This window comes from Rattus norvegicus, chromosome 4 (assembly GCF_021556685.1).
Source record: "Rattus norvegicus strain SHRSP/BbbUtx chromosome 4, alternate assembly SHRSP_T2T, whole genome shotgun sequence".
NCBI lineage: Eukaryota > Metazoa > Chordata > Mammalia > Rodentia > Muridae > Rattus > Rattus norvegicus.
This window is the reverse complement of record NC_141537.1, coordinates 81,536,794-81,564,286: the sequence shown is the minus strand read 5'-3', so window position 1 is coordinate 81,564,286 and position 27,493 is coordinate 81,536,794. Positions and strand designations below refer to the sequence as shown.

The 27,493-nt window shown below is 40.2% G+C and overlaps 2 protein-coding genes across 29 annotated transcripts; one reads left to right on the top strand and one right to left on the bottom strand.

Moving 5' to 3' along the window:
- Positions 1 to 2,839: 2,839 nt before the first annotated feature.
- On the bottom strand, positions 2,840 to 16,320 carry Cbx3 (chromobox 3). Of its 9 annotated transcripts, none has more exons than XM_087656577.1 (6): positions 16,214 to 16,320; positions 14,837 to 14,889; positions 11,381 to 11,523; positions 8,337 to 8,499; positions 4,773 to 4,867; positions 2,840 to 4,061 (listed from the first exon to the last, which is right to left on the bottom strand). In XM_087656577.1, the coding sequence occupies exons 2-6, from the start codon at positions 14,858 to 14,860 to the stop codon at positions 3,935 to 3,937; spliced, it is 552 nt and encodes a 183-aa protein (XP_087512703.1). In that variant the 5' UTR covers positions 14,861 to 14,889; positions 16,214 to 16,320; the 3' UTR covers positions 2,840 to 3,934.
- Positions 16,321 to 16,860: 540 nt separating this feature from the next.
- Positions 16,861 to 25,398, top strand: Hnrnpa2b1 (heterogeneous nuclear ribonucleoprotein A2/B1). Of its 20 annotated transcripts, none has more exons than XR_015685632.1 (13): positions 16,898 to 17,071; positions 19,283 to 19,318; positions 19,416 to 19,526; positions 19,678 to 19,824; positions 20,004 to 20,214; positions 20,317 to 20,418; positions 20,504 to 20,584; positions 21,187 to 21,249; positions 21,904 to 22,023; positions 22,225 to 22,347; positions 23,009 to 23,091; positions 24,448 to 24,520; positions 25,075 to 25,398. XR_015685632.1 is itself a non-coding variant. In NM_001104613.2 (12 exons), the coding sequence occupies exons 1-11, from the start codon at positions 17,066 to 17,068 to the stop codon at positions 23,068 to 23,070; spliced, it is 1,062 nt and encodes a 353-aa protein (NP_001098083.2). In that variant the 5' UTR covers positions 16,861 to 17,065; the 3' UTR covers positions 23,071 to 23,091; positions 23,252 to 23,740. The 20 variants fall into 20 exon arrangements, 5 of the variants coding, with proteins under 5 accessions (NP_001098083.2, XP_087514229.1, XP_087514230.1 ...); XR_015685631.1 differs by having other exon boundaries at positions 24,448 to 24,583; XR_015685630.1 differs by having other exon boundaries at positions 23,252 to 24,520.
- The last annotated feature ends 2,095 nt before the right edge of the window (positions 25,399 to 27,493 follow it).

Here is a 27,493-nt window from a genome sequence, read left to right as displayed (position 1 = left end):
AAGGGTCATGTGTCATTCTTCTCTTAAGTGTGCTGGCTAGCTCTTATTGTCAACTTGACTTAGCCTATCTAGAACAACCTGGGAAGGAGTCTCAATTGAGTATTGCCTGAATCAGGTTGGTCTGTGCAGCACTCTGTCATGGTTGCTAGTTGATGTAGGTGGGCACGGCTCACTGTGGGCAGTGCCATCCCAGGCAGATGCTCTCAAGTTGTACAAGAACCTGAGGTTATCTACGCATGAGCCAGCAAGAACTGCCCATGACTTCTGCTCGAGTTCCTGCGTTAACTTTCCTCAGTGAGGGGCTATGACCTATACACTGGAAAAACAAACAAACAAACAAACAAACAGCCCAAACCCTTTCCTCTCTGAAGTGGTTTTTGGTCATGGTGTTTGTCCCATGTTGAAAGCAAACTAGAATGGCAGCTGGTATCCGGTTCTTTTCAGAACCATCTGTTAAGACCAGTTTTTTCTGTTGGGTATTTAGGAAGAAACAGGGTTCCAGAGAAACATGAGGATGGATTGTTCTTTAGGGGAAAGATTCAGATATAATTATGAGTTCGAAGCAAAAAGCTTCAGCCTGCTTAGGACAACAGAACTTACAATTTCAAGGTCTTTTTGCTGAGAGAAGGGGGTGGCGGGCTGGAGGTATACCATAGAAAATGGAGCCAAGGTCAGTTGACATTATCTAATCAAGCTGAGACATTTTGTTTCCTATATTTTGGCTGAGACAAGTGTTTGAAGTCTCAAGCGTGTTTCAGGGCAAGGGTATCAGAAAGAGCGATAAGCTTAGTATGTTATGTGACAGGTCACTTGTCCTTGCCTGTAGCTCTCCTGTTTATGGCTTTGAAAGGGACCATCCCCAGAAACTGGTCTGGGACTGAGAAGTACTTGCACATTTGTGAGAGCAGGCAGACTGCAGGCTGGAGATGACCTTAGCTGCTTGCAGCAGCTGTGAGGGGCAGAATGCACCTGGAGTGTCTGGGCTCTCATATTCTCCAGGATTTTGTCATCTCTGTTAAATATCAGGTGGTTGCAGCTTCACAGATCTACATCTGGATTTTCTGTTCTATTTAACCTTGTTTCTGTTTTTGTGTCAGCACCATGTTGGTTTTGTTATTTTGACTCTGTAATATAACTTGAAGTCAGGTATAGTCATACTTGAAACTAAATTATTTTTCTTTTAAAAATACATCCTTTAGGCATCACAGGCATGATGATACATGCAGTCAGGTCCAAACTCCAAAAGGCAGTTCAAATGTCCAGAAATGAGCTTAACCTGGATTGTAGAGGATTTCTGGCAGTTAGATAAAAGACAGCATCCCTCATTCCCATCTGCTCAATGAGTCATTTCCCTTACCTCTGGCAGAAGGGACTTATGGCTACCTGTGGTACCTATCAGCCTATCAAAGCACATGCTGGCCACCAGGTTGTTTCAGTATCTCAAGTAACTTGTTACACATTTTAAAGTCCATGCTAGCTCATGTCCTAGCCCTTCTCAACTCCTTCCTTACTGTAATCTCCATCCAGTTCATGGGGTTCCCTCCTCCAGCTACTATATAGCCCCGCTCTTCTGTTTTCTGTATTCTCTACCATTCTCCTCTCTCTTCAGATAGCTCTGGCCAGATCCAGTCTGTTGGCCATGTTCAGTCTACTCTCTTCTCTCGAATTCCAGATAACCCTTACTGTACCATAACCATACACCACAGAGCAGTCATGTTTATACACACTTTTAACCCAGCATTCAAAGCTACTATTCAAACTCTAACATGTACCCATAAATGATATGTATGCATACAAACCCCCAATAATGCCTGTTGCATAATAATGAGCTTTCTTTTCCTTTTTAGACACAGAAAAACAAAATGTCATCTCTTAGCCATTTTTGGCTAAGAGATTGACTGTGGTATATTTGAGACAAGTAAAAGCTGAGGTGTTGTGTCAGAAATAGAAAAAAAAATGTTCATTAAAATCTACTCCCAACAGTTTCAACAAATACTGTCTCATTAAGACCCTGAGAAGATGAATAGGTGAAAGGTTAAAGGTCAACTTGATGGGCTAGGAACAGAAATGTCTGTTGGGTTTAATATGGGTATTTGCAAAGAAGATTAAGGGACGGTGAATACTCTGACTCTCCCTAGAGTGGGCAGCCCTTCTAACGGGGTGACCCAGATATAAAGTCCAAGGTGGGCTGGAGAGATGGATCAGCAGTGAGAAACACTTTCTGTTCCTCCAGACAACCTAAGTTCAGTTCCCAGCATCCACTTTAGGTGGCTCACAACTGTCGGTAATGGAATACTGGAGTTGTCCCCTATTCCCTAAAGGTACTAATTAAAAGTAAAAGCTTAACATAAGAGAGGGCGATCCAAATGAAAGAAGCCAGCGCCTGCAGACCCTGCTTCACATTTGGCTAGCCTGTCCTGCTACTCCTGCCATCTTCAGCACCAGGCCAGGATGGCCTCCAGCTTCATGAGACTTCTAGTGCACAGCAGTCACTGTCAGGACTAGCCAGGCCATACTGACAGTGACTTAAATACATGTGTGCATAAATGTGTGAGGATATATGTCTATGGTTCCAGTACTCATAAGGTAGAAGTAAGAACACCCTAAGTTTAAGGCTAAACTTGATTTGAGGTTATTTTAAAATAACAAACCAAACACCTTTCCTAGCACTTGGGAGGCTGAGAGAAGATGACTGTTCAAGGACAGCATAAATACAATGAGGCCCGGACTCAAAAACAGCAAAAGGAGAACTGTTTAGATGTTTCCAACACTTATTACAAAGCAAACCAGACAATGACAAAAAAAAAAAAAAAAAAAAAAAAAAAAAAAAGCCATCACATAAAGGAATATAAAACTATTTATTGACCACTGTTCACCATTATTTACAATAAAGTAAATATACAGTTGGATGACATTCTGACACTACAAAGTTCCTTTTCTGGCTAATTGAACCAGAATGCAAATACTGAAAAGATTGATCCTACCCGTAAGGAATGAGTCAGGGTAAAGGAAAGGCATGCAGGGCACTAATTGATATTAGCAAATTTTGTTCACTCACTTAGTCAGCAGGTCTTAAATCGCCAACATCAGCTCCAACCATGATTCTATTTCCACATCAAACAGATTCCATGAATCATAACCTTTTAGTACAGATTTTAACGTCCTACAAAGGAATGGTTCACCAGAGGAACCTTTACACAGACCCACTGACCTAGACCTGCCTCTGTAGACCAGGGGCCTCTTAAATCAGAGCTCTATCTGCCTCCAGAGTTCTGGGATTAAAGGTGCACACCACCATACTCGGCCAAGTCTTGCTATTAAATCATACTACTATGTTGTCTAATTCCATTTCCTGAAGGGGTGTTGGTATGGACAACATTCTGTAAATAAACTATCCAATAAATTACAGACTCTGCTTATTCTGAAAGGTTATGGTTTCAGGAGAACATTCACGGTGATGGAATCTCATCAACTTGCGTTTTCACATTCAGTTCTTTTGAGTATTAAAAAAAAGATAAAACAGACAGGTTATGTAAGTGTTTTATGCATACACTGCATACGAACAAACAAACAAAAAAACCCAGAATGGTCCTTCTGTGTCCCAGTTAAAAATAAGTTCTGACTTGAGTAATGACTGTAAAATCTCCCCAGCAATTAAGAAAAGCTGTTCTTCAAAGCTGAGGAAATACAACATGGTATCAAATATTCTACTGTTAAAGGAAGCAACTACAGAAAGCTCTCACTTGCTCAAAGGAATCAGTGCCTTTTGATGCAGAACAAAAACCAAAAATATCCCAACTACTGTCAATACTTTCAAAACCAGCATATCAAACTTGATTTTCATTAGAATGCTATTTTTTCCACACTAGTAATTCAAAACCCAAGATCCAGATTATATATATATATATAAATATATATATATAAATGCAAACAATTATTGTGCTTCATCTTCGGGACAAGAATGCCAAGTCAGCCTCTCCTCATAGAAGGCGATGACAATCTGAGGACACTTCATATTCGCCTCCTTTGCCAGCACCAAGTCAGCTTCATCTGAGTCCTTCCTGTTGTGAGGGAAAAAAAGCTGGTTAAACGTTTAAACTCTGTATGTTAACTGAGATCCACTCAACAAATAATTATATCAAAATGAATATTAAGTGCTACTAGAGAGAGGGCTGTATGGTAGTTGTGGTTACATTTCAATAAACTTCATTTCTCAAAAGAGGCTATGTATTTGTCTTTCAACTTTCACTAACTCATGGCAACCCTACCTCAGCCTGCTGGGATCACAGGCATGAGCCACTACACTCAGCTAATTACGCTCCATCCTACTTAAGAAGCTTTCCATAGAATTAGCCTTTAATCCTCATACCTGGGGGCAAAGCCAGGCAGGACACTGTGAGTTGAGGCCAGCTTGGTCTAGATAGAGAATTCCACATAAGCTATGGTGGCTACACAGCTGTTTAACCCCTGCCAACTCTCATTTACCCCAAAACACACACACGAAGACCTAACCAATGTATCTATTCTTTTATGTTTAATGAGGGCCAGTAAGATGCCTTGGCACCCTGAATTTGAACTCAGGAATCCACTTCCACAGATAGAGAATGGGACTCCTCAAAGCTGTCCTCTAACACATACTGTGATATACACACTCCCCTTGTAATCATGCATGCAGGCACCCACACAAAGTAAAAAAAAAAAAAAAAAAAAAAACCAAGAGCAAACACACAGAGCAAACAAAGAAAAACAAACCAACAACTGGCTGCACTCACCATTTCATGAGAAACATTAGCTCTCCACTGCTGTCTGTGGCACCGATTATTCGCTCAGGGTCAAGGCCCCTGGCAAAGCCCCTGGGCTTGTCAGCCTGTTTGCAGGGTTAAGTAATAGCTTAAGTAAGTACTTCTGCACAACAAATGACATTAAAAACTCTTTATTTATTGGTAGAGTATTTGTCCAGAATGCAAGAAACCCTGGGCTTGGTCCAGCACTTGGTAGCTGGAGGCAGAAGCATCAGGAATAAATGGACTAGACAAGACACTTTCTTAAAAAATAAAGTCTTATTATGTAGCCTACATTAGCTCCAAAATTTTAAGCCCCCTGCTTCAGTTTACTGACCACTAGAACTACAGTATGAGATAACATGCTGAGCATATTATGCCCTCTTGAAAATTAAATTTTAAATGCCTATCAACCTAGAGCTTTAAAGGTAGAGGCAGAATCTTTAGAGGTTCAAGGCTAGCCAAGACTATTTCGTGAAATTCGACCAAGAACCACCCACCAATGAAAAACAAAAACATGCAATATGCAAATAAATATGCAGCCACTTACAGTAGCACAAGCCTATAATTTCAGTACTCGGGAAAAGTTAAATGCACCCTGGGCTACACAGCAAGACTGTGGCCTAAAAACATACATATAAAAAGTCTACAAAGGGCTAGAGATGGCTTTGTGGGTAGAACACCTGTCCTGTAGAGAACTTGGCTCAGTTCTCAGCACCCACATGATGGCTCACAACCACCTCTAACTCCAGTTCAAGGGGCAACTCCCTCTTCTCACTTTTGTGGCAGCTCTCTCTCTATATATATACACACACACTCACCCCCCACTAACATTTTTAATGTAATACTAGTTATTATTATTGCTGGGCATGGTGATGCAAGCTTTTAATCCCAGCACTGTGGAGGCAGAGACAGATGGATCTGAGTTTGAGTTCTAGGACAGTCAGGGCTATGTAGAGACCCTGCCTCAAAAACAAAACGAATTAGTTATTATTATAAAGCCACAATATTTAGCTATAAATACAGATAACATTTAATTATTTTTATTTATTTATACATGATATATAGTTAGTTTTACTATAATTAGTTACTATTATAAAAGCCAATCCCAAACAATAAAACCCAATCAACTCACTTCTAGGAATTGAGTCTGAAATTAATTGCTTATCTTAAAGACATAAAAAAAGTACTAAAGTCTTATTTTGAGTTATCTGACTTGGGATTGTCTTTACATATTTCCCCTAAAATACATCACAGCAAGCCAGGCATGGTGCTATGAGTCCTGGGATTATTGATCCAGTACTTGGTAGATGGAGGTTGGAGGATCAGGGGTTAAAGGCTAGCCTGGGCTATATGAAACTGTCTCAAAACCACCAATTAATCGCTTTATTTTGGAGACAAGTTCTCTGAAACCTGAGCTAACTTCTAAGTCAACACATTTCTCTTACCTCAGTCCCTCAAGTGCTAGAATTATAGGCATGAACCATTATGCCCAACCCTGTCTTCCTCAAACTAGACACTGCAGAGACTCCTTTTTTTTCCAAAACCTGCTCTGTACCCAATAGGTTTATTTATATGCATGCATGTTATGTATTTGTATAAATTCATTTTTTAAAGGATAGAGTCTTAATGTAGGGAAGGCTTGCTATGTAGCTAATGGCCTTGAATTCACTTCAAGTGTTGGGATTACAAGTGGATACCAGCTGCCCAGTTTCCAATCAGTCTTACACATAAACTATTATTTTTGCTTACGTTTTTCTTTTGGTATTGCTATTTAGTTTTTAAAATCATGTGTACTTTTCTGAGCACCTGTAAGTAGTGGTGCTTTTGGAGGTCAAAAAGGGCACTGAGTTCATGAAGCTGGAGTCACAGACGAGTCTGAGTACTCACATAAGTGCTTCAAGCGTAGTTCAGTAGTTCATGTTCTTTAATTACTAGTACTTGAAAACTGTCATCTTAAAATGATGTATGTATTTGAGTATTTTACCTACACATATGTTTGTGTACCTTGTATGTCCCTGGTGCCTGGAGGTCAGAAGAGTGTGTTATCAGGTGGGTGCTGGGAACCAAACAGATACTCTGGAAGAGCAGTACATGCTCTTAACCAGCTCTCCAGCCCTAAAATGTCTGCCCCCAAACCCCTTAGGGTCTTACTTATAGACTAGGCTGGTCTGGATCTGGGAGAGACCTGTCTGCCTCTGTCTCCTCAGTACTGGGACTAAAGCCTAGTCCCACACCTGGCTGTTTTAGAATTTCTAACAAAATAAATTTCGATAATCACAGTCTATGTAATTTTTGAGTATAAATATTTGAGAACTGATGATGTTAGCAAACTAAAATTATTCAAATTGTACATTAGTGTAACCAGACTCTAAAGTCAAGACTATGTTAGATTAACAACTCTAGCCTTTTAGGTCTAGGTAAATTGATTAAGCTCTATGGTTCAGGTTTATTATCTATTAGAAACAATTAGTCTCTATGTCATAGGCTTTTGGTAGTGTATTAATATCAGTTAGGCTGATGACTCAACATAGCTTAGGCATTACTACTAAAGATATTTCCCTTATACAAACATTTTACTTTCAGATCTCTACTGCAATTAATCTTGTTTTCTCATCTATACAATTGAATCATTATCTAGATTCAACAGGGTTGACATTAAGATTTAATGCCCTATATGCAAAGTTCTTGTTACCTCATTGATAATGACCACACTTGAAACCCAGTCTTTTATCAATTTAGTGTGCTGAAATCTTGGAGTATAAGCCTAATTCAGCACCAAGACCTTTCCTCCAATTATCACACTAGGCCAATAGAAAGGTAAGTACAATCTATTATTTAAAGCCAAGGGTAGAGATTACCATATCTGTGACACCATGGCTAGCTTTATAAAAGTGCCCCCCCCCACCCCATTGGAGTTTATTTAAAAGTATTGTCCTGGCTGGAGTAGCTAGAAGCATTTGCCAGAGAATCTAAATTCAATTGCCAGCACCTACAACAGTAGCACACAATGCCTCTAATTTCAGTCCCAAGGTATCTGATACCGTTATCTAGCTTCTGGGAACACTGAGCATACATGAGGTACACAGATATACAGGTCAAGCACCATAAACATGGAAAATAAAGTTTTCTAGTCTTAGCTGGGGATGACAGTGAATGCCTTTAATTCCAGCACTCAGGAGGCAAAGGCAGGTGGATCTGACTTTGAAGCTAGGCAGAGCTACAATGAGAAACTCATCAAGATACCTCACCTAGTTTTAAGCAGAAGTCAGAGGTTAACATGGTGAGTGGTGCAAGGCCACTCTGCTACATGAGATCCACCCCTCAAAAGGACACTAACAAAGGGGAAGGGACAGGGAGATGAATTAGAACAAAGTATAACAGTAACTGTGTATGAAAATACCATAATGAATCCCATCACTTTGGATACTAACTTAAAGAACAAAACATGAACTAAATAACAAGTATTCTAGCTGGAAAAAAGTTCAAAGCAATTAAAACTTAAACCATGAGCTCTGGTACGATCCAGTCTCATGGGCAGGACTTCATACTTACAGCATCTCTCTTCTTCTTCGATTTGCTATCATCAGATTCACTGTCAGATAAAGATTTCCTTTTTGTACCATCTTTTTCTTTACCAGCTTTTTGAGAATTAAGAAATGCTTCAATTAATTCTGGACAATCTAAATTTTCTTCTGGTTCCCAAGTATTATCAGCACTGTGTTCAGTTAAAGAAAACAAAAAGTTGATTCAATTAAACATTGCCATTACCTGGACCTGTTTATACCTATCTGGGGGAAAAAAATTCCATGACAAAGGCTAATGCTAATAAAATATAATAATAACAGAAAGGAATGCTCTCCCATTTCCTGTATTATTTTAAAATGTCTAAATTTCTTTTCACAACCACTTTCACGTCCCTATGTGAGCAATTTATTTTACCTCAAAGGCAGTTGAGGTAATATTTGGACTAATACTTTTCTGCAACATAAGTAACTCACATTATATAACCCTAGTTGGCCTCAAACTTTGTATGTAATCTAGTTCTAATCCTCCTGTCTCTACTTCCCAAGTACTAGGATAAAAAACACTATCACACGCAGTTTATCCCAAGGCGTTGTGCATGACGGGCAAGCACTCTCCCAACTGAGCTACATCCCAACCCCATGAGTTTTCATTTAATTTCTTTTTCTTTTTTTAAAAAAGGGATAGGTCCTTATGTACTCTATAGGTTGGTTATGAACTATAAGTACTAGGATTTTAGAAGGATTTTTTTTTAAAGATTTATTTATTTATTATATGTAAGTATGCTATAGCTGTCTTCAAACACCAGAAGAGGGCATCAGACATCATCATAGATGGTTGTGAGCCACCATGTGGTTACTGGGATTTGAACTCAGGACCTCTGGAAGAGCAGTCAGTGCTCTTAGCCGCTGAGCCATCTCTCCAGCCCCCTTTAGAAGGATTTTTAAAAATAGTGATTCCTAATTCCTTAAATATTATGTAAATAGGCTTGGGATCTCCAATGATGTTTTGGAAATGAAGATTCCAAGACATTTTTTTTATTTTTAAAGATTTATTTATTTATTTTATGAATGTGAGTACACTGTAGAGTGAGTACACTGTTGCTGTCTTAGACACACCAGAAAAGGGCATCAGATCCCATCACAGATGGTTGTGAGCCACCATGTAGTTGCTGGGAATTGAACTCAGGATCTCTGGGAGAATAGTCAGTGCTCTTAACCTCTGAGCCATCTTTCTAGCCCTCCAAGGCATTTCTTAAATGTGAAATGCTTTCAATTTTTGGTTGATTCTCAACTTGGGAAATGACATAAAGGGCTAGCAAAAACAAAAGCCAAATCTAGCCGATTGCATGGTTTGTAAAGCATCAGAACTTTTTTTAAAGCTACAGTCAGTCTCTCTGGGTTGGAGAGATAGATTGGCTTAGCCCGTTAAGAGCGCTGACTATTCTTCCAGAGGTCCTGAGTTCAATTCCCAGCAACCACATGGTGGTTCACAACCATCTGTAATAGGATCTGATGCCCTCTTCTGGTGTGTCTTAAGAAAGCCACGGTGTATCCACATACATTAGAAAATGGTCTCCAACACCTAATCTTGCCTCAGCTTCCACAGTGCTAGAAGTCCTTCCTGTGCTGGCCACCATGCCCAGGCCAAGTTCTTTTTTCTTAAAAAAAGAATTCCAGGGCTCACAATTGTTACTGTAACAACCATATTCACTTACACATCATCCATTGCTGCCTTTATGTATCCCATGCAGTAGTAGTGAAGACAAGCCAATGGCCCACAAAGCCTCAACAGCCCCATATAGATAGACAGATGCTGTGCAGTAAGACTGCCACTCCCGCCTCAGCACAAAGTTGCAGTAACAATTCCCATCAAGAGCCAGAGCCACGAAGAAAACAAGCACCTCACAAATAGGGAAGTATGATCACTTCGTACCAACTGACAGACAGACTCACTAATGTCTTGTGCTCTGGCCACAAATACCTTCACAGAGACAGATGGAATGAGTGACTTCAGGGATATTAAGAATGGTGCCATTGATATCTGGGGCTCAATAACTTGCTTTGCTGATCTCTTCAGACTATAACACTGGCAGACTATAACATTTTGGAAGGAGGGCTGATACCTCAAACTTAGTGTTATTCAAACTTGTACCATGTTTAATACAACATTAGAATGCTTTAGTGAAAGAAATCAAAACATGAAATAGGAAAAGATGGGGCAGGAGGTGGGAAGAGATAAAAGGAAAGGAGAACATATCACCACATGCTTTGTTTAGAAATGTCAGAATGACATTGAATCCTTTGTCTACTACTTTAAAAAATGTGCCTTAATGGACTTTAATTTTCGAAGTTTGAGTGTCTATAGAAATAAACTCTAAAATGCTAGGTTTCAATGTTGCTAAAACCTTACCTTTTGTAAACTTAATTTATTAAGTGTATGATTATTTTTTCTGCATGTAAGCATAAATGTGCATCATGTTTGTGCCTGCCTGGTACTTCACGAGGTCAGAAGGTGGTACTAGATACCCTAGAATTTGAGTTACCTCGATTTTGAGCCACCAGATAGGTGCAGGGAATCAAATCCTAGTCCTTTGTAAGAACAAGTGTTCTTAACCACTGAGTCATTTCTCTAGACCCCTGAAGCCTTAAATAAACCTCAAACAAATCTTCGGGCAAACTGGTTCAATATTTAAGTTAAGGTACTAACCTAAGGACCAAGGATGCAGTAGGTAAGTAAAGAGTACTGGTTGAGCGTGCACAAGAACCCTGGGCTCAGTTCTTAGGACCAAGTAACACGTGTGTGATGCTGCATGCCTGTGCTCTGGGGAGGTGGAGCCAGACATAACAGAGTGTAGGGCTATCCTTTACAGCAAGTTCAAGACCAGTTTGGGATTCATGGGACCCTATCACAACAGAACAAACAATAAGCAAACACATAAATGAAGCATAGTGAACAAGTATAATCCCAGCAATCGGGAGAAGAAGCACGAGTCCTAGGCTAGTCTGTGCTACAGAAGACATCCTGGCTTAAAACAACAAAACCGTAAGAAATGAAGCACTGAGGTGTCTTACTCTGTGAACCCCTTCCACTTCAGGAAATACTCCACCTTCCCATTCACTACACGACGGTCCAGTACTTTTTCTACCACAAATTCTTCAGGCTCTGCCTCTTCAACTTTTTTACTCTTTCCATTCTGTTTCTTTCCCATTTTTTGCTAAAACAAAAGAGAAATTAAGAAAAATTTAAAACTTGAGTACACTTTAAGGCCAAATTGTCATTCATCTGACACATTTTTTTTTTAAAGTTTTTTAACCCTCTATCCCTTTAAACTTCTATGATCCTGGGTAAGCACCTCCTAGAAAGTCAATAGGTAATAAAAGCTCTGCTTCACTGACTTATACTTAGAACCGAGTATCCTTCACCAGTATGACAGAGTTAAAAACAACAAAAACACCCAACCGTCAGAGAAATAATCTTATCCTTTCCCAGTTTTATTCCCAGGATTCTATATAACCAAGTTTACCAGAATCACCACTCATTTTAATCACAACTTAGTGACAAATAACTAAAAAACATTAGAGAAGGATAAAGAACGGAGTAACTATCACTAATTGTACTTTAAATGAGAATGGCCTCTATAGCTTCATATATAGGAATGGTTGATCCCCAAGTGGTAGAATGTTTGAAAAGAATTGTGTGGCCTTGTTGGATGAGGTATGTTGGAGGGTAACAGGGTGGCAGCAGTGAGGGTTGGGTAGTGGGTGCTTACAGGTTTCAAAAGTCAACGGTATTTGCATTGAGCTCTGCCTTGTACTTGGAGATCAAACACAACTCTCAGCTACAGCTTCAAGTGTCATACCTCCTGCCATCTTCTCAGAAGGATGGTCATGGCCTCACCCTCTTCAACTGTAAATCTCATTAAATTTTCCTATATGTGGCCTTGATCATGGGGTTTTATCACAGCAACAGAAATGCAATCAAGACTGAAGTGTGAGAGTTAAAAATGAGCAAACACACCCACCAAAACAACAAAACTCCAAGACAGGGTCACATGTAGCCCAGGGTAGCTTCCAAATTCACCATTCAACCTAAGACCCTGAATTCCCAATCCTCCAGAATCTATACCCCAAGTACTGGATTCATAGGTGTGGTCCGCCATACTCCTCTAAAGGATTGATCTTATTACGTGTAGCAAAGTAGACTTACTAAAACTGCAGCCCTAAGGCATCCCTTTCCCAACATCAATTTAAAATCAAATCCCACGGATAAAAATTAACTACCAAGTAAAACCATGAGTTTAAGCATTAACTATAGGCTCAACCATGGGGACCACAAATAAATTAAGACAGGTTAAGACTGCTTTCCCCGTAATTATTACATGTAGATAATTTTTCCCAACTACTCAAAGCTAAAACTGCATCACTTTTAGAGTCTAAAATACTGGCTTAATTTCTCTGGTAGGAGAAAAGTTACTTCCTTCTAGGGTTTTCAACCTAGAATCTTAACTGGAAGTCAACTAAGTTTACTTAGAGGGGCATGAGGTGCACACTAGTAGCACCCAGGAAATCGAAATATGCTGATTACCATGGGTTCAGGGGCAACCTGGGCTTCAGAGAAAAACTTTGTCCCCCAAGCCAAAAATGTCTTTTTTTTCTATTGGGGGTAGATGGGTATAACGTTACTTAAGAGTGTTTTTTAAGCAAATAAGCAGATTTGTTAAAGTGTTTTAAAAACCTTGAGATGATTAATTACAAGTCGCCATGGGATACCAAAATAACCCAATATAGTATGTTCAAGTATTTCATTTCCACAACAATGCTATGCACTTTAAAATTTTTGAGATAGTAGCCTAGCCTAGCCTTTAACTTGCTGTGATCTTCCTGACTCAGCCTCTCCCAGTGCTGGAATTACAGGTATGCACCACCATCCATAACTACATAAACTACTTAAAAATTTTAAAGGAATTATAATCCCCCACCCCAAATGCCTAGTCCCTCAAACCATCTACCAAGTGAAGGATCCAAGCAGGAAACAAATCAACAACAGCGCCTCAAAACCAGGATACTAAATCCACCGGTATACAGGAGCATACCTATACTAGCAACATCCTAGAATTTACCAGACGATTCGTGCTTTTATCACTTAAGGCTTTAAACTGTATTAGATCACCTAAGAGTGACCAGATGGGCTTCCAATTACAGATTCCAGTCATTCTGCAGACCAGTTCAAGTCATGCACTATATAATGAGGTAAAAATACCCTCTTGCCCATTTGGTCAGAAACAAGGATCAAAAACCATGTTTTGTTTTACTTAAATGTTAATGTACACCTCCATATGCCTGTGATCAATGTGTCATAATTAATGTAGAAACCATAACTGTAAATTTCATTCTTTTGATATATTTTTCTAGACCGGGTCTTGCCTTGCAGCCCTGATTACCTAGTATTTTAGAATCCAGGCTAGCCTCAAGCTCAAGGCCATTTGCTTGCCTTAGCTTCTCACAGGCCAGATCACAAACACACACCTTCTGTGCCCCCACCCCCACCCGTTTTTCTAGATAGGGCTTCTCTGTGTAGCCCTGGGTCTCCTGGAACTGGCTGTGTAGATCTATCTACCTGCCTGTCTCTGGAGTACTGGGATTAAAGGTATGTGCTACCACCGCCTGGCTGACCCAGTTTTATTTATTTTAAATATAACAACAAAAATAAATTTGCCTAACTTGCTACAAATCCCAAGAAAACAAACACTGGATTTAGCAATAGTCAGGAAATTACTTAAAAGAAACAGAATTGATCTAAAATAGCCTTCCATTCCTAGACACAGTTTGTCATTCTTGCTCATGGCAACATGAGCTCTATCTAATTCCCTCTATGTGCACTAATGAACACTCAGTATCTCCAGAACAGTATAGATTTAAGGGTAATCATGCCAACCAACGAGACTTTTATAGAGCTTCCCATGTGACTTTTTTCATGATTAAGCTCATTGACAGTATTATGGAGTAGTGGGCAGCACTTGTGTCGAAATCAAGGCACGTCCTTGTAGAATCTTTTTTTCCCCCACTTTTCCTTGGGCTTTGGAGATTGAACCGTTTTATAACTCACACGCATTATTACCTCAAAAACAAAAACATCCAGCAAAAGCTGTACAACACTGTTTTAAAAGGTGCATCGTGGCCGTTCTTAAGGGAAGCCTTATTTTATCCTAACAAACTCAGTTTTGAGTGCTGATAAGTACCTGGACTCAATAGGCTGCCTTTTAAATCACAGCAATTCACCCAGTTATGACGGGATTAAGGAATGCACAACCAAGTCCTGCACGGGTTATAATTCCCCCAACCACACCCCCAGACAGGGTTTTTCTGTGTAGCTCTGACTGTTCTGGAACTCACACTGCAGACCAGCAGACCAGGCTGGCCTCAAATTCAAAGAGATCCACCACCATATGTTTTCTTAGCTTTTAATTTTTATACAAAAAAAACCCCCTTCAGTTAAGAGTATTATGTTTTAGGTTTTCACAAACTTACCAATGTAGTTTTATTGGAGGCCATTTTTAAAATTTAATCGGAGACTTGAAGAGCTATTGCAAGAAAAAAAAAATGTAGGACGGTTAAATTTTCATGACACACAAAAGGCAACTACAAGTTTTGTGTGGCTTTCAACTTGTGAATCTCGGGTAAAAATGCAAGGAAACAGTTCTGAGTTCCTGTGTTATCAGTATGTAACTAATAACTTCAGTATGTCAGTGCTTTAGAGGTTAGTAAAAATAATCTTACTAGGAACACTGGTACCTCAGACTTTAGTTGGTGAGAATTACTTTTTCAGTTCAAATAGAATTTTTACAATTTCAATTTTTATTTTGAATGAAAGGCAATCTTCTGTTTCCAAAACAGTTACTATTATTATTTACCTTTTGTCGGTTAATAACCATACAACTTTTTTTTCTTTAGATTTCTAAATACTCCAAGGAGCTCATATAATTCCATCCTTATTTTTTCAGAAGCCCTCCCTCTTCAATCACGATGTAAAAGGAACACATTAAGATGTCTCAGTCCTATTTCCTAGCCTTTTTCTTTCTCCGGGTGTGTGTGGGGGGGGCGGCGACGGTAATCACTATCTCTAGTCCAGATTGGCAATCCTCCTGCCTCAAGTACTGTTCTGATAAGAACCGAAGAAATCGACCTCCTTCACGCCCGTTCTCCTTCGAGGAGGGCCCCTTCCGAGCTCCATTCCCGCGTCGAGAGACCAAGCTGGGTAGCCCGTCCCCCATTCGAGAGAGCGGGCCTCGTGGTCAGCGCCTCCGCGGGGAGAAACAAAGGCGGCGGCGGCGGGGGCTCAAGGGCACTGCGCCACGGGCCCGCGCCTCCCCCATCCGGCGGCGGCGGCCACGTAGCCGGGAGCGCGCCGAAGCCCGGGGCCTCAGGCCTCGCAGCTGCAGAGCCTGCACTGCTCTCCCTGTGGGCCCGCGGCGAGGCTGGGGGAGGGGAGGGCCGCGCTTTGTCTGGAGTCAAGGCAGCTGTCATCCGGCTCCCACCCTCGTGCACGATTGTACCATCTCCCCATTCACCAGAGCGGCGCCTCAGCAAGGCCCGAGCCAGCCTCCCCCCTGCCCGCGGCCCACGGCGGAGCTTGGGGCCCGCAGGCTCCCCGCAAGCTCGGGCGCACAGAGCATCCTAACCCCCACCACGCGCAAGATAGAAAGCAAGCCTCGGACTTCACCGCTCAGATGCTCAGGGCCGCGGATCCTGCAGAGTCTCCCGCCTGCGCGCTTCAGCTCAGCCACATCCGAGGGGAGGGGGCGCGGGCAGCTCCGCTGGGGGGGAGGGGGAGGCACCGCCCACGCCCTGGCCGCGCGGGGCCCGCCGGGAACGCGTCCTGCGGGGGGCGGCGCGCGCGCCGCTCACCGTTCGCTGCGTGGCGCCCGGGGGTCTCCCGAGGGTGGGGGAAGGCAGGCAGGACGGCGGAGGCTTCTCAGTCTCAAAGCGCGCCAAAGCAGGGCTCCGCCCACCTCACCCGGAGCTCGAGGGCCGGGGAGCTCAACAGCCGGGTTCTTTAAGCACCACCTCTTACTGGGCGCGGGCTCCCAAGGCTTTTGGCATTGGGGATTGTACTTGGACTACAAGTCCTTCTGGGAGGGACCGAGTGAGGAGCCCCCTTGGGACAGGTAGAACTATTTGTGCGGCTCGAAAACCCGGAGACAGGATTGGCAAAGGCGTAGCTGCAGAGGGGGCGCTTTGGTGGAGAGGGCCGCACGCCAGAGCTCCAGCCTAAGCCCCTCCCGACGGCGTTAATTTCAAACTGCGCGACCGTTTCTCGGCTCCCTACGCGGAGGTGGGGGCCGGACCTAGTTCCGGACGTAGTAACACGCTGAGCACGAGCCTTCCGCAATTCACTGAAGCCAGTTGCGCAAGTCATGTAAACCAGTCCCGCTATACCTAAAGGGGGAGGAGCACGTACTTGGCGTAAGGAGAGTGTAGGCCCTTCCCGCCATTGGCGGCGGTTAGGACGTTTGCGTAACGGCCTGACGTAAGCGGAGACGCGTTAGTGGGGGAAGGTTCTAGAAAAGCGGCGGTCTCGGCTCCAGCGGCAGTAGCAGCGGCGCCGGTCCCGTGTGCAGGTGCTCCGTGCGGCGCAGTTTCTTGGCCATCGGCTGCTCTCACCACAGCGTCAGGACGAGTCCCGTGCGTGTCCGTCCGCGGAGGTCTTTCTCTTCTCGCTCGGCTGCGGGAAATCGAGCTGAAGCGACTGAGTCCGCGATGGAGGTAACGGGTTTGAAATCAATGAGTTATTAGAAAGGGCATGGTGAGGCCGGAGGCACCGCAATGGAAACCGGACACCCGCCTCCGTGGTCCGGCAGAGGGAATACGGCCACTCGAGTGGCCGTTGGCCTTGGCGAGTTTCTGAGGCGTCGTTGTCGGAGGCCCGATTGTCCGAGCGCCTTCCCCGCCCTCAGCCGCCGGGCGCCATTTCCCTTTGCTGGGGTGGGGGATGGGACGTGGCCGCCGCGACGCGGCTGGACCGCTAAAGGAGCGCAGGAGAGGGCCATCGCTTTCTCTTCTCGATGTGCGCGGCCTAAGGATACGGTTATGTTCGTGGCGGAACGTTTCGGGGGCCCCCTGGTCCCCGGAGTGATTCTGCGAAGCTTCCCCTCCCCCCTCCCGGGAACCGGATTTGGCGTCCGCCATTTTCCCATCTCCTTCCTCGCTGCGATTTTGCTTTCAACACTTTGGGTTACTAGTTTGCTTTTCTCTTTTTCGTCTGCGTAGACATGCCTAGGGATTTTTCCATCGTTTTGTGATGATTTCATAGCGTTTCGAGGTGGATTTAAGTGTTTTGGGCTTGGATCTTAAAGAGTCCTGCGCACATCGCTAAAGGCTGCCTTCCCCTCGATGAAATGGCGCCATTGCGTTCTGAAGCCACATAGAAGAGCGGGGTGGGGGTGGCGGCGGCGCTGGAACAGGCCAAAGATAACGTAGTACAACCAAACCCTGGGCGGGTAGTTAGTTGAAGGCTGCCTTGCTGCAAAGGAACGTTTTATTTTTTTCCTAGTTAGTGTAAGATTGCGAGTGGCGGGGTGAGCCGCTTGAACAGTAGTAGGAAAATCAAAGTGGAAAATCGGAGCGCTCATCTTAGACCCTAGGGAGTTTACGCTATCTTGAGCGGAGGGTGATTTTTATTTTATTGCAGGATACTTTTATCACCCGAAAGGATCCTCCTGTATGGAATTATTCGTATTATGAGCATTTTTTTTAAGGAAATCTTAGTGTTTGTTGGTAAAATAAACGGATCCTTAACACGTGGCCACAATTAGGAAGTGAAATAACTGACTTTTCGTAGCCTTCACTCAGCATGGCTCAGCGAACAATAATCCATGTGCTAGCTCTATAAAGCTTACTTCGAGATCACAATATATTTGAACTTGGTCATTCGATTTTTTTATTTTTGTTTGTAATCATGATGGATCGTTACATTGATAAGCTTTTAAGTTTGAGTTGTAAGGGGTCTACTTGGTTATTTTCTTTGACGCCAAGCACATTTATAAAAAAATAACCTTGTTTATAATCGATAGTGGACGTCTGGTAAGTTTGGAAAAATCTACGAGGTAAGTAATGAGCTTTTGCTTTTTGTTAGTGATATGAAAACTGCGTGTATTTAATACTCGTGATTTAGATTAAGGAAAACGTATTTACTGACATTTTTGTAGAATTGTCTCAAAACTCCATTTGGAAACCGATTGAAATGTAGTTATTTGACTATTTAAAAAACAATTTTGTTCATTTCTATTAAAATTTAGAACACAAAAATGTAGTAAACATTGGCTTTTTAAGCATATTTTAGAGAAATTAATAGATTTGGGCTGAACAATACGGAATTTTTTGTGATTTTTTTTTTTTTTTTGCTTTTTCATTTTTTTGTGCAATCATAATAGGTTCTGGAGAGTATGTCCTAGTTTGTTAACATCTTGGTTTTTGATGATAACAAGACAAAAATCACAGATTTAAGGTGATACATCTGGAGTCTCAGAGTTCTTCATGGAGCTTGTTTCAGAGTTGCAGGATTTTTTCTCTTGAGGTAGTCAAAATTTACACCAGAGGGGGCAGTATAAGGAAAAGCAAATATGCCACTTTGCCGAAACTCAGTCTTGGAAGTGTTTGGAAGTGGTGGTTTTAGAAACATTAGTGAGGGCCTTTTTTTTTTTATTTAAAAATAATTTACTCTGTGCTTGGGTTGTAGGATTTAATGAATTTCAAAAGAATTCTTTAATACCCTTTAAATGACTTCAGAGTTGGGCATGGTTTTTCTGAAAAAAAATTTTTTTTTTGTGAAGAAAAATTTATGTGAATTAAAAGTTAGACCAAGTGTTAGTGACTTTGAAACTTGTATAGCTCAGCTCAGACAATTTTTGGTGTAACACAACTAATGCAGTTTAACATATGGTTTAAATTTGATGTAAGTTTTTTTTTTCCCCCCAGAAAACTTTAGAAACTGTTCCTTTGGAGAGGAAAAAGGTACTCTGCCAGCAGGTCACCTCATATTTAAGAATTTAATTTCCTGCATACAAAGAGAAAATGTAAATAAAAATTGAAATGGTGTTTTCCTTTGCAGAGAGAAAAGGAACAGTTCCGTAAGCTCTTTATTGGTGGCTTAAGCTTTGAAACCACAGAAGAAAGTTTGAGAAACTACTACGAGCAATGGGGAAAGCTCACAGACTGTGTGGTACGTTAACTCTGAAAGTCTGGTTTGGTTTTGTTTTTTGTTTTTTTTTTTTTTTTTTTGAGTGAATAGTATATGGAATAAAATCAGTGTTAAAACATTCTACTTGATATTTTTAGTTCCTAATACGATGAATTATCTTCTGAATTTAAAGGTTATGCGGGATCCTGCAAGCAAAAGATCAAGAGGATTTGGCTTTGTAACTTTCTCATCTATGGCTGAGGTTGATGCTGCCATGGCTGCAAGGCCTCATTCCATTGATGGCAGGGTGGTTGAGCCAAAACGTGCTGTGGCAAGAGAGGTAAGGAAAACCTAAGCACATTGATCTCATTTCTTTTTATACTGTGCATTTTTTGTACATGTTTCTCAATACAAACCTCTTTAAACCTATTGTAACATCTGGAGAATTTGTCTTAAGATGGACATGTAAGATGTAGTCAAGGTTTTTTCTGTCAGAATTTAACTTTGTATTTATTGTAGGAGTCTGGGAAACCAGGAGCCCATGTGACTGTGAAGAAACTGTTCGTTGGTGGAATTAAGGAAGATACTGAGGAGCATCACCTTAGAGATTACTTTGAAGAATATGGAAAAATTGATACTATTGAAATAATTACTGATAGGCAGTCTGGAAAAAAAAGAGGCTTTGGCTTTGTTACCTTTGATGACCATGATCCTGTGGATAAGATTGTCTGTAAGTGTCTAGGCACGTGAGGTGTGGTTGTATAAAAAAATACTGGGTACATTCACTAAAAATTGCTTAGTTGGCATTAACAAATTATTGTTTTTATTCCAGTGCAGAAATATCACACCATAAATGGTCACAATGCAGAAGTTAGAAAGGCATTGTCTAGACAAGAAATGCAGGAAGTCCAAAGTTCTAGGAGTGGAAGAGGAGGTAACTATTTGTGTATATGTGTGTGTGTGTGTGTATGTGATTATTTGTCTGCATTATTGCTACTAATCAGAATATAATGTCCTAGGAAACTTTGGTTTTGGAGATTCTCGAGGTGGCGGTGGCAATTTTGGACCAGGACCAGGAAGCAACTTTAGGGGGGGTTCTGGTAAGTTTCTATTTGGAGAGCTTTTGAAGGGTGTGATATACTTGCTTTATGAATAGAAGGGCTTCAGTGAGATGAACTCAATAGAATTTGCCTTCGGCATGAAGTGTATAGTGTAGAGGAAGAGAGGAGAGGAGAGACCCTGTACTCTGACACAGTGAAAATGTCCTTTGACCACCATGTACACTGGTTCATATATGTATTCACACATGCTTATTCAGTGAACACATAAGTTTAAAAGTTAAAGCTGTATGGGATATGAGTAAGATTTGAAAAAACCCAGAAGTAGCAGGGTCCTAAAGCATCACAGAAATCCATCAACTAGGTGCTTACATGCATGGAAAATGGGTTGCATATAGGTTACACATGGTGAACACATAGCCAAAGGTTGAATGAACCCTAGCACCTGAAAACCAGACAAGATAACTGTAATTCAATAATTGGTAACAAGAGGCACACATTAAAGTACTTTGAATTCAATCAAGGCTTTGACTTTCCACCACCTGTCCCCCAACCAATATAAACTAGTGAGATTTCTAGCCATCCTCATTCTGAGATATTAGTGGGGAGAAAAATTAAGTGTAATTCTTACTTTCTTTAAACAGATGGATATGGAAGTGGACGTGGATTTGGGGATGGCTATAATGGGTATGGAGGAGGACCTGGAGGTTAGTGTTCATTGATTATGATTTCTGTATCTTAATACGCATAATAACATTGAATTTGGTGTTTGGTTTATATATCACTTTTGCCTATCAAAGTGCTTAGAGGTAGTGGTCAATTGGCTTTTAAAGATGAGTTTTGTAACTAAGCAAAGTTGGCTTTAACCTACTTTACAGTGTAAAATCATAAGTTTGAGTTTCCATTTCATAAAAAACTAATTGAACCTAGATAGGGAGTTCTGTGCTTTGTAGAAAAGCTAGAATATTGGAATTATAAGACAATGCATTTATGTAATAAGTTCTTAATATACAGGGGTATTATCTTTGTAGTCCTGGGTTTCATGTAGACCAGGCGGGCTTCACATGCAGGTATGACTGCCAAGACTTTATAAATTTTGCCAGTATGCTGCCCTTATTTCTTCCTCAAAACTATAAAGCATAAGAATTTGAAATACCGATTCAAAGGAGTTTTGTGGGATTAAAGGTTACTCTAAGTTGCTTCATGTTTACCCAAGATTAGATATTTATCTTGCCTTTGAGTCTATTCTAGAATAGACTATATAAAATATGTTTTTGAAAAACCAGAAATGAGTGTAATAAAGACAATTCAAATGGAATTGAATAATTTAAGCAATTACTTAAAGGCTTATTTTATAATAGGTGGCAATTTTGGAGGTAGCCCTGGTTATGGAGGAGGAAGAGGAGGATATGGTGGTGGAGGACCTGGATATGGCAACCAGGGTGGGGGCTACGGAGGTGGTTATGACAACTATGGAGGAGGTAATAAATTCATCTACAACCTTTATGTTGGAATTTGGATTAGAATTAATGACATTTATTTTATTGTCGATTAGATACTTTAAATTGTAGGATTGTAGTTAGGTATTGTGTACTTTTATGTCTTAGAGAAAATTTGTATTCAGAAAGTTTTTCTTCAATGCTTGTATTCAGAGGTTAGCTGGTATTTCAATTCTTTTACAGGAAATTATGGAAGTGGAAATTACAATGATTTTGGAAATTATAACCAGCAACCTTCTAACTACGGTCCAATGAAGAGTGGAAACTTTGGTGGTAGCAGGAACATGGGAGGACCATATGGTGGAGGTAATTTAGTAAATGATAGGCAATCCTTCTGGATGGTTGACTGGGGTGGAATGGAAGTCTAAAGAGTTCATCTCAGAATGGGAAGAGAATCTGACTTTGAGATGGGAGGGTAGGTAAACTTATGTAAATGTTAGGTAATGTTTTTGGTTTTTTTTTTTTTTTGGGAGTATGAGTTGGGGCATACATTGCTTAGAACCAGGGACTCTATGTACCACGCAGAATTAGGTGATTATCTCTTGAATTTAAGTAACAATTATTACTGCCAATAATCCTTACGATGGGGAAATGGAGGCAGAAAGGTCATGTTTTCAAAGTCTTGTCCTTCATGTGAAACCATGTCTCCAATATAACACTCTGCGTTTAGCTTCTTAAAGGAGCTTTTTTAAAAAACAATTCTTTATGATTTGAAGACTGGATCCATCTTATTAAGCTGCTTGTGTTTGAAGATAATAGACTTAGAAAGATGGTATCACATTTTTTTATATGCCTATAATCCGAGGGATCAAAAGGAGTAGGATCACTTTACATTGTGGGGCAGCCAGGTATATTATGTACAGTCACAAGACAGAAGGAGAACTTGGTTTCCAGGATAAGAAAAACATGTATACAGACCCTCAGATTTATGTGTTCTAAGCCTGCATTTTTGTTTGAATCATTATAGGGAACTATGGTCCTGGAGGAAGTGGAGGAAGTGGGGGCTATGGTGGAAGGAGCCGATATTGAGCTTCTTCCTACTTACCATGGGTAAGTAGTTTTTTGAGTTTTACAATTATTATTATCTTGGGAGAACTAGCTGCAGGAGTAAAAAAGCAATTTTAGGATCATGTTATCTTTCCTTAAAATCTGGTTAGATGGATAATTTCATAACCTATTTTTTTTTTACTCTTTACTTCTGTTGAAACAGGCTTCACTGTATAAATAGGAGAGGATGAGAGCCCAGAGGTAACAGAACAGCTTCAGGTTATCGAAATAACAATGTTAAGGAAACTCTTATCTCAGTCATGCATAAATATGCAGTGATATGGCAGAAGACACCAGAGCAGATGCAGAGAGCCATTTTGTGAATGGATTGGATTATTTAATACCTTACTGTGGAGGAAGGATTGTAAAAAAAAATGCCTTTGAGACAGTTTCTTAGCTTTTTAATTGTTGTTTCTTTCTAGTGGTCTTTGTAAGAGTGTAGAAGCATTCCTTCTTTGATAATGTTAAATTTGTAAGTTTCAGGTGACATGTGAAACCTTTTTTAAGATTTTTCTCAAAAAGTTTTGAAAAGCTATTAGCCAGGATCATGGTGTAATAAGACATAACGTTTTTCCTTTAAAAATTTAAGTGCGTGTGTAGAGTTAAGAAGCTGTTGTACATTTATGATTTAATAAAATAATTCTAAAGGAAATTGTGTAATTATAGACTTTTTATTTTAAATAAGTTAAGGAGTGGGTAGTATAATTAAGGTCCATTGCAAAGCTGTTGTTGTATTTGTGTAAGATAAAAATGCTGGTCAGATTTAAGTGTGTTGTCTGAAATTCATCAGGAATAAATTACCTAGTTAACTTAAGGGATATCTCTGCAAGGAGAAACACCTTTTTAGATCTTTTAGATGCTGCTTCTTCAATGCAAGGAAAGGAAATAACCCCAGCGAGGTACTCTTCAGGGACACAGGTCTAGTACAAGAGAACTCTTGACGACTAAGCTCAGCCAGTCTTAAAAAACTGTGCTGTATCTACAAAGCTTTAACTACAGTAGTTGATAAGAATGCCAACGAGAGCTGAGGGTGTAGAGCAAAGTAGTTCTAAGCTTCAGTTAAACTTCTTTAGGTAAGAACTTATTTACTTTTTCTTTCTTAATTTTCCTCCCTTAAAAGATAAACTAATAAACTCTTCAATGGTCTTTTCAGTATAGTTCTTATGTAGTTTAACATAGCTTATAAATTGAGTTTAACAATAAACTCAAGAAGATAATTTTATAAACCCTGTTTTCCAATCTGTCATTTACTTAAATTATTTTGGTTGTTTTCCCTTTTTTTCCTTCTTTCTCACCCCCTCCCTCTCCATGAAGATTCAGGTGCTTAACATATCATTTTTTTCCCTGCTGGAATTTTAGCATTGATATGAACCATGGACAAGTATATTCTGCTGCCACAAAGACTGTAAAGTGCTTCATTTCAACAGCTGAGGCAAGCCAAGTGATCATTAATAAAGCTTTTCTTGCTTCCTTCAGTGGTGTTGGTAGTAAAATGGTAGGTAAAAGTTAGGCTGCAAGTTCAATAAATGAGATTTACCTATCATTCCACCCTTGTGTATTCATTCACCTATCCTGGTTCAAGCAGTTTGAGTCAACTAGGCATTTAAAGGCATTGTGTTTATTACTTTATGGTTCCAACTTTACATGCTTGTCAGGGATGAGTCTGATAGGTTAAGGACAGTAGAAATTTCTGTGCAACAGCAGCAACAAAACCCTTTATGTACCCTGTACTAAATAATTGGGTTAAAATGTGGTAGTAATTTTTGCCCATTATCCTGCCCTAAAATGTTGTAGGTTGGCTATTGAAATTTCCTAAAACCGCCCGCCCTCTGATTTCTAGGCTTTACTGCCTTTCCAGAAATGTGATATTCAGGGCGTATACACATCAGTGAGTCTGCTTTAATCCTAAAACCACCACTGAAGTTACTTAGGTTCTTTGGACAAACATGATAAACTTCTTCAGATACTTTTTTTTTCCTTTGGCAGGAAGGTGTCTTGCTGCAGGTAACTAATGAAGAAGTGGTCAACCACAGAGTCTTCAAGAAATAAGAAATTCTGTACCATCTGAAAGTAGTTCTTGTTGGTGCCTTCATTTAAGAAGCACTTTTAAGATAAAAGGGAATGTTTTCTGATTAAAAACTTCATTTAGTACAGGTTCTTAATAAAATTACAAAAATGAGTGTTGATTGTAAAGGTTAACATCAGATTAGCTAAGGATAATGTGTTATGTTTTAAATTAGGATTTGTGAGTAGACAGATAAGCTCTATTTTAAATACAAGTTTTATAAAATAAATACTTTTGTAACCAAAGTATGGTGTAGTGCTTACACATAAGTGTGAATCTTGTTGTATCGACATCAGTTGTCTACAAGATCGTCACTACTTTAAATATTAGATTAGTTTTGCATAGAACTACACATTTATAGTTTTCATTCTATATTAATAGACAAAAGAAGAAATTAATGGGCATTGTTTGCTATCTAACAAAACACCTTCCTATGAATTGTGTACAACTACAACTTTCAGGTTGAACATTAATGGTGGCATTTGAAACTGGATTTTAACCAGGTACTTTCCTGTTAAGCATTTGCAGAACAGCAAAGCATAAGTTCTATTTCATTTGTGAATGAATAGCAGTGGTGTGGTTTAAGTAAAATGGGGAATTGATTTAAAACAAATCAGTAAGCAGTTAACCTCATTTACTTGAGAAAATGAGGCAATGTATACAGGTAAGTCAATGACTAATAAATGTGAGCTCTAAACATATTGAAAACAGTATATCCATCTTTACAAATAACCTGGCTTTTGGCTAGCAAATTCAAGAATAGGTAGTGTGGTGCATGCCCTTAATCCCAGCCTTTGGGAAGTTGAGATCCCTGGGAGTTAAAAGGGTATGCTTTAAATAAGCCTGCAGGTTGAGTCTCTTGTTCACACAACACCTCCCTCCATCTCTGATGCCATTAAGTCCTTAAATTTTGGACTTCAAAATAGTGTACATCACATCAATTGCAATGTCATAAAAGGAAGTGCAGCAACAGTAAGGTATGGTACTTTGTGAGCCTTTAAAGAAAATAAAATGGATCAGTGGAGTTAACATTCAGGTTTTAGCCTTTATAATCTGAGTAAATTGCACACAGCTTTTGCATACCCTGGAGCTGGGTTGACTTAACTGCCCTCTGGGAACTAGGCTTGGATCATGTGAAACAGTTAATGTGTCTAAAAACTTGAGTGTCACTCAGTAATCTGCCTTCTAGGATCTGTTGAGCTCACAAAATCAAAAGCAATGTGATAAGTGAATTGACCTAGAGTACTAATAGGTAGATCTTACCAAGGGACATATCAAAAACCTAAATTGCTTTGTAGCTGTGCTCAAAATTGAGGACACACCAAAGCAGATAGTGTGGAACTTTAGGGATGATGAATATCCAATGGCCATCCTTGTACTAGGGGGCCAAGTGTTGAGTCAAAGGTGAACCTTTAAGGAAGAGTGGATGTTCAAATGGTCTTGGGTGTAGACAACTGGACTTTACTAGCGCTTTAGTTTATTAATCTCAAAATGGAAGTTAACCACCAAGTGGCTGTGCATGTACAATGCTGAGAATCAAGCTGGGTCCTTTAAGAACAGCCTGTCAACAACCCGTCCTATTCTTCATCCCCATGTGTATAGTATTTCTGTTAATTTACCTTGCTTTTGTTTGCTTAGAAGGATTCTATAACTTTGGGTTAAAGATTATTTATAGGGGCTGTAGAGTTGGCTCAAGGGTTAAGAGCACTGACTGCCCTTCAGGTCCTGAGTTCAAATCCCATAACACATGGTGTGGCTCTATAATGGAATCCAGTGTCTGAAAAATACACATGAGAGTCTTTTTAAGATTTCTATACCTGAAGTGAGTGTATGGAGCATTGGCTCTAATATCCCATATTGAATATGCTTGTAAATAACATTCACCATAAAACTAATGGACTTTTTTCACATACATTGATTTCAATGTTCGTACTGAATATTTTGACATTTAGGAAAAACCAACTGACTGCAGTGGGTGACTATGGGATTCCAGGTTATTTGGTTGTTAGTGGTGCAATTTTAACATCACCTAAAATTTATGAAAGGTCAATACAACGCAACTTGTTATAGCAGCCCATTTTATTAAAGATTGTGGTTCATGTACAGTTCCTTTAATTTATAAAGTGGTAGGTCATCACTATAGGCTGAATGTAGGGCTGAAAGTGTGGGTACTTTGATTTAAAGCTTGACAATGATTAGCCCTTCAGGTATCTCCTGTGCTTGATATTAACCTTTGTTAATGAGTGGATTTTATTTTATATATATATGAGAATAAGGCAAATATACTTTGGCTTGTTGGAATAAAACTGCTAATAAAACATTTTCACACAAGTTAAATAT

Bases quoted from the DNA above. Each gene is read 5' to 3' on its own strand.
- Cbx3 (XM_087656577.1), bottom strand. From the start codon at position 14,860: ATGGCCTCCAATAAAACTACATTG. The intron at 8,500-11,380 runs GTAAGACACCTC...AACTGAACACAG, and splicing joins AAGTGGAAGGGGTTCACAGA to TGCTGATAATACTTGGGAAC. The intron at 4,062-4,772 runs GTGAGTGCAGCC...CCCTCACAACAG, and splicing joins CTAATGTTTCTCATGAAATG to GAAGGACTCAGATGAAGCTG.
- Hnrnpa2b1 (XM_087658103.1), top strand. The intron at 19,825-20,003 runs GTAAGGAAAACC...TATTTATTGTAG, and splicing joins AACGTGCTGTGGCAAGAGAG to GAGTCTGGGAAACCAGGAGC. The intron at 22,348-23,008 runs GTAATTTAGTAA...GAATCATTATAG, and splicing joins GGGAGGACCATATGGTGGAG to GGAACTATGGTCCTGGAGGA.